The sequence below is a fragment of the Arvicanthis niloticus genome, chromosome 6 (genome assembly GCF_011762505.2).
Source record: "Arvicanthis niloticus isolate mArvNil1 chromosome 6, mArvNil1.pat.X, whole genome shotgun sequence".
In the NCBI taxonomy this organism is placed as follows: domain Eukaryota; kingdom Metazoa; phylum Chordata; class Mammalia; order Rodentia; family Muridae; genus Arvicanthis; species Arvicanthis niloticus.
The window spans coordinates 26,066,378-26,070,012 of NC_047663.1; the positions used below are offsets into that span (position 1 = coordinate 26,066,378).

The 3,635-nt window shown below is 54.4% G+C and overlaps 1 protein-coding gene across 1 annotated transcript; it reads right to left on the reverse strand.

Moving 5' to 3' along the window:
* Positions 1–461: 461 nt before the first annotated feature.
* Positions 462–3,274, reverse strand: Hoxb4 (homeobox B4). Its single transcript, XM_034505232.2, has 2 exons — positions 2,616–3,274; positions 462–1,802 (listed from the first exon to the last, which is right to left on the reverse strand). Exons 1-2 carry the CDS (start codon positions 3,067–3,069, stop codon positions 1,504–1,506), a joined length of 753 nt encoding a protein of 250 aa, XP_034361123.1. The 5' UTR covers positions 3,070–3,274; the 3' UTR covers positions 462–1,503.
* Between the last annotated feature and the right edge of the window lie 361 nt (positions 3,275–3,635).

A 3,635-nucleotide genomic window follows, 5' to 3' on the forward strand; every position in this document is an offset into this window, starting at 1 on the left:
CACAACTTAGAAGTCTCTGAGGGGGGAAATTTCTAATGGAGCTTTAAAAGAAGAAAAAAAAAAGAAAGAAAGGAAGAAAGGAAGGAAGGAAGGAAGGAAGGAAGGAAGGAAGGAAGGAAGGAGGGAAACAAACTTAATTGTGAAGCCACACCCACTAGGGTGCTTGGCATATACACTGGGGTGTCCAGGGGGGCACTTGTTCACACCCTTAACTTCAACATTCCAACAAAACCACGATGTGATGGTCACGAGATACCAAACATTTATTTCTGTTGTCACTCTGTACAGGACACAAATTTTCACACCAACAAAAGGTTCTAGGCTCAGGCAGCCCCAGAGGTAGGAAGGGGCCTGGTTTTGGAATGTCAGAAAGAGAGCAGGAGAGAGGACACACATGACATAAAATAATAATAATAATAACATTAATAATAATAATAAACGATGCAACAATAACAACGGGAGAGGGTTCTGCAACATTGTCCTTCCAGAATTGGAGGGCCACAACATTTTATTTCCTAATTTCACATTCATTTGTAACCTAAGAGAAGGCCTCGGCTCTACTACTGTGAACTGCCCAGAAGTAATTCGCAGCTCCCAGAACTCTTCTGCCCCTCACCCTGCCAGGCCTGGCTGGACCTCCTAGCAGAAGGCCCTTTTGGGTGTCCCAATTGTTTGCTTTCTTATTTTTTTCCATTTATTTCTTGGGTTCATATTTGGGAACCCACGTTGTGCAGACCACCCCTTGCTTCCCTTCTGTTCCCCCTTCTAAGTCTATGGTGGAAGGGAGTGAGCAGTCTTCCCACCCCCACCCCAAAGTGGGCACAGACAGGGAGGAAAGTTATGTGTGTATGTGTGTGTGTTTGTTACCGTGGCCAAAACACTGTGCTATCTGGCAGTCTGAGGGTGCATTCGCTGGGTGTCAGGAGTAAGGGACAAAGAAAGAAAATCCAGGCTGTGGTCCAGCAGCGGCAGCAGCAGAGGCGGCGGCAGCGGCAGCGGCCGAGCCCGGCCTCATTTGTTAGCCAAGTGTCGAGGTAATGGTCGCCACCGAAGCTCGTCTTCTCCTCGGCAGAGTAAACAAGACAGATGGGCCCAGGCCTGGCATGATTAAAGATGAAGCGTAGATCCATCTTCACCAAAGCTGAAAACCAGGCGGAACAGCCTCCTCCATTTCTCTTCTGTCTTTTCCTTTCTTCCTTTTCTTCCTTCCTTCCTTTCTTCTTTTTCTTTTCTCTTTCTCTCTCTCATTTTTTTTTTAAAGGAAGAAAACAAGAGACTCGAATCTTGCTTCCGGAGGACTTTACCCGGCTCCCTATTGTCGTTTCTATAAATAAGGCTTCCCTACCCACCTTCTCTGCGTTTATTCCTTATAGATAAAGTGAGGGTAGGGTAGATAGGTTTTTCTGGGCTCAAGCCCGGGGACCCTCCCATACCCCGCATCCCCCCTTCGGTGCTCGCTGTCCCCCCCCGCCCCCCCAGGTTCGAGCTCCTGCTTGGGGGGCACTAGAGCGCAGGGGGGCCTCCGTTGGGCCGGCCAGGGGGGCCTCCGGCTGCGCCCGCGGTGCCACCCGAGCGAATCTTGGTGTTGGGCAACTTGTGGTCTTTTTTCCACTTCATGCGCCGATTCTGGAACCAGATCTTGATCTGGCGCTCGGACAGGCAGAGCGCGTGGGCGATCTCCACCCTCCGGCGGCGCGTCAGGTAGCGATTGTAGTGAAACTCTTTCTCCAGTTCCAGGACCTGCTGGCGAGTGTAGGCGGTCCGAGAGCGCTTGGGCTCCCCGCCGGCGTAATTGGGGTTTACTGGACACACACAGAGAGAAGGAGAAAGAGAAAGTTTTATTGCCCACGAAAGGGAGGAGGGAAAACCCTTTCTTTCTTCCAGCTAACACCGAGCCTCCAACTCCCACTACCTCATCTTGGAGGGAGGGGGTCGAAAAAGGAAGACATCGCGACCCAAGGAGGAGAAAAGCCTCAAACTTTTAGAGGGCTGCGCTGTTGTCCTTGTTGCCTGGGGGAGGGGGCATTGTGAGGAATCTTGGAAAGATTTTCATCTCACTCTTTGGCCTGAAGACCCCAGTGGGAGAGTGAAGTGTGGGAGTGGGAGGGGTGTTGCCCTAGACCTTTCCCGGGCTTAGTCCCCACCCTCGCTGCTCAGATTCCAAGCAGCGCCTTCCTCTCAGTAAAAACTTTTGCCCACTTCTCCAGCCAAGGTACCAGATTGGAAGAAGGGGGGGGGGGGAAAGAAATCCAGGAAGTTGATTCAACTCTCTGCTTAAATACGGATTACTACCTCCTCCTCCTCCTTCTCCTCCTCCCCTCCTCCCACACCCCTCCCCAACTTCCAACTTTACTGGGACTGCATATCCCTGGCGAAAAAGTCGCTGGGAGAATGAAGAAGAGGATGACTTCAAAGGCGCAGGGCCCACTAGGCCATAAAAATTTATGGGCGATGTAATTATGTGGCTCTGAAAACAGGAGACCGTAAATCTCTGGCAATGGCGAGTTTATAGCGGGGACAATTGGCTTCCCTTAGCTCCCTCCCCCACATGCCTCGGAGGTCCCTTCACTGTAAAGCGCCGGGGGTGGGAGGGGAAGGGGTGCCCACGCACTCACCCGTGCTCACGTGAACTTTGCGCATCCAGGGGTAGACGACGGGCTCTTTGCACGCGGAGTGGGACGGGCTGGGATGCAGGGGGTTCTGGGCGCAGGGAGGCGGCGGGGGGCTGCTGCTGACCGCCTCGCTGCGCTGCCCGGGCTCCGGGAGGAGGGCCCCGGCTGTTGGCTGCACGGGAGCCCGAGGGGACAGCCCGGGCGGTGGCGGGGGCGGCGGGGGCGGCGGAGGTGGCGGGGGCCCGGGGTCTCGGCAGGCCGCGTAGCGCTGCACAGTGCACGGCGCCCGGCGCCCAAAGGCCGCCTCCGGCTGGAAGCCGCTCTCTCGCCTCTGGCCGCCGGCGTAGTACCCGGGCGAGTGGTCGCTGGGTAGGTAATCGCTCTGTGAATACTCCTCGCACGGAGGGAACTTGGGGTCGACATAGTTTGAGTTGATCAAAAAGGAACTCATAGCCATTAATTTCTGGGAATTGCCCACAAAATATACTAAAATTTATTCCGACCCCTGACTCGTTTTCCTGTTTCCGAAAGCCCTCCTACTTACTGTCAAGTGAACAAAGTTAGAGGCCCACGTGATCCTCCGAGCCAATGGCCACCCGGCCTGCGATTCCCGGATAAGGAAATCTGCTCACCCAGACCCTACTCCAGCCAAAGAGGTTTATTTCCCCTTCTCTACCCCTCCCCACCCACCCAACACCAGGATTTACATAGGGCTCCTGCGGGGCGACCCCCTCCTCGCCTGGCTTTCTCGACCACAGAGAGGGTGATGAGCTAAGAAACACTGAGCAGGTTAAGATTGGAGGGCCTGTTTTGCGGGGTCTGGGCAGAGTACAATTCCTGCATCCCTCAGAAGTTGGGGCTCTGACTGTAGCCCCCACCCCTGCCCTACCTAACCTCCACCAACCGTTCTCTGTCTCTCATAGGGCACCATCTCCTCCCCAGGATAAGAGGGAGCTCACACACTGAGTGTCTGTGTGGGGTTTTAAGTGATTGGCGAACCAGGGAGCTCCTTCTTGAAATGGG

What these genes read in the sequence shown, in the direction of transcription:
- Hoxb4 (XM_034505232.2), bottom strand. Translation starts at nt 3,069, where the DNA reads ATGGCTATGAGTTCCTTTTTGATCAACTCAAACTATGTCGACCCCAAG. An exon ending in CAAAGTTCACGTGAGCACGG is followed by an intron (nt 1,803 to 2,615) that starts GTGAGTGCGTGG and finishes GTGTGTGTCCAG; the next exon opens with TAAACCCCAATTACGCCGGC.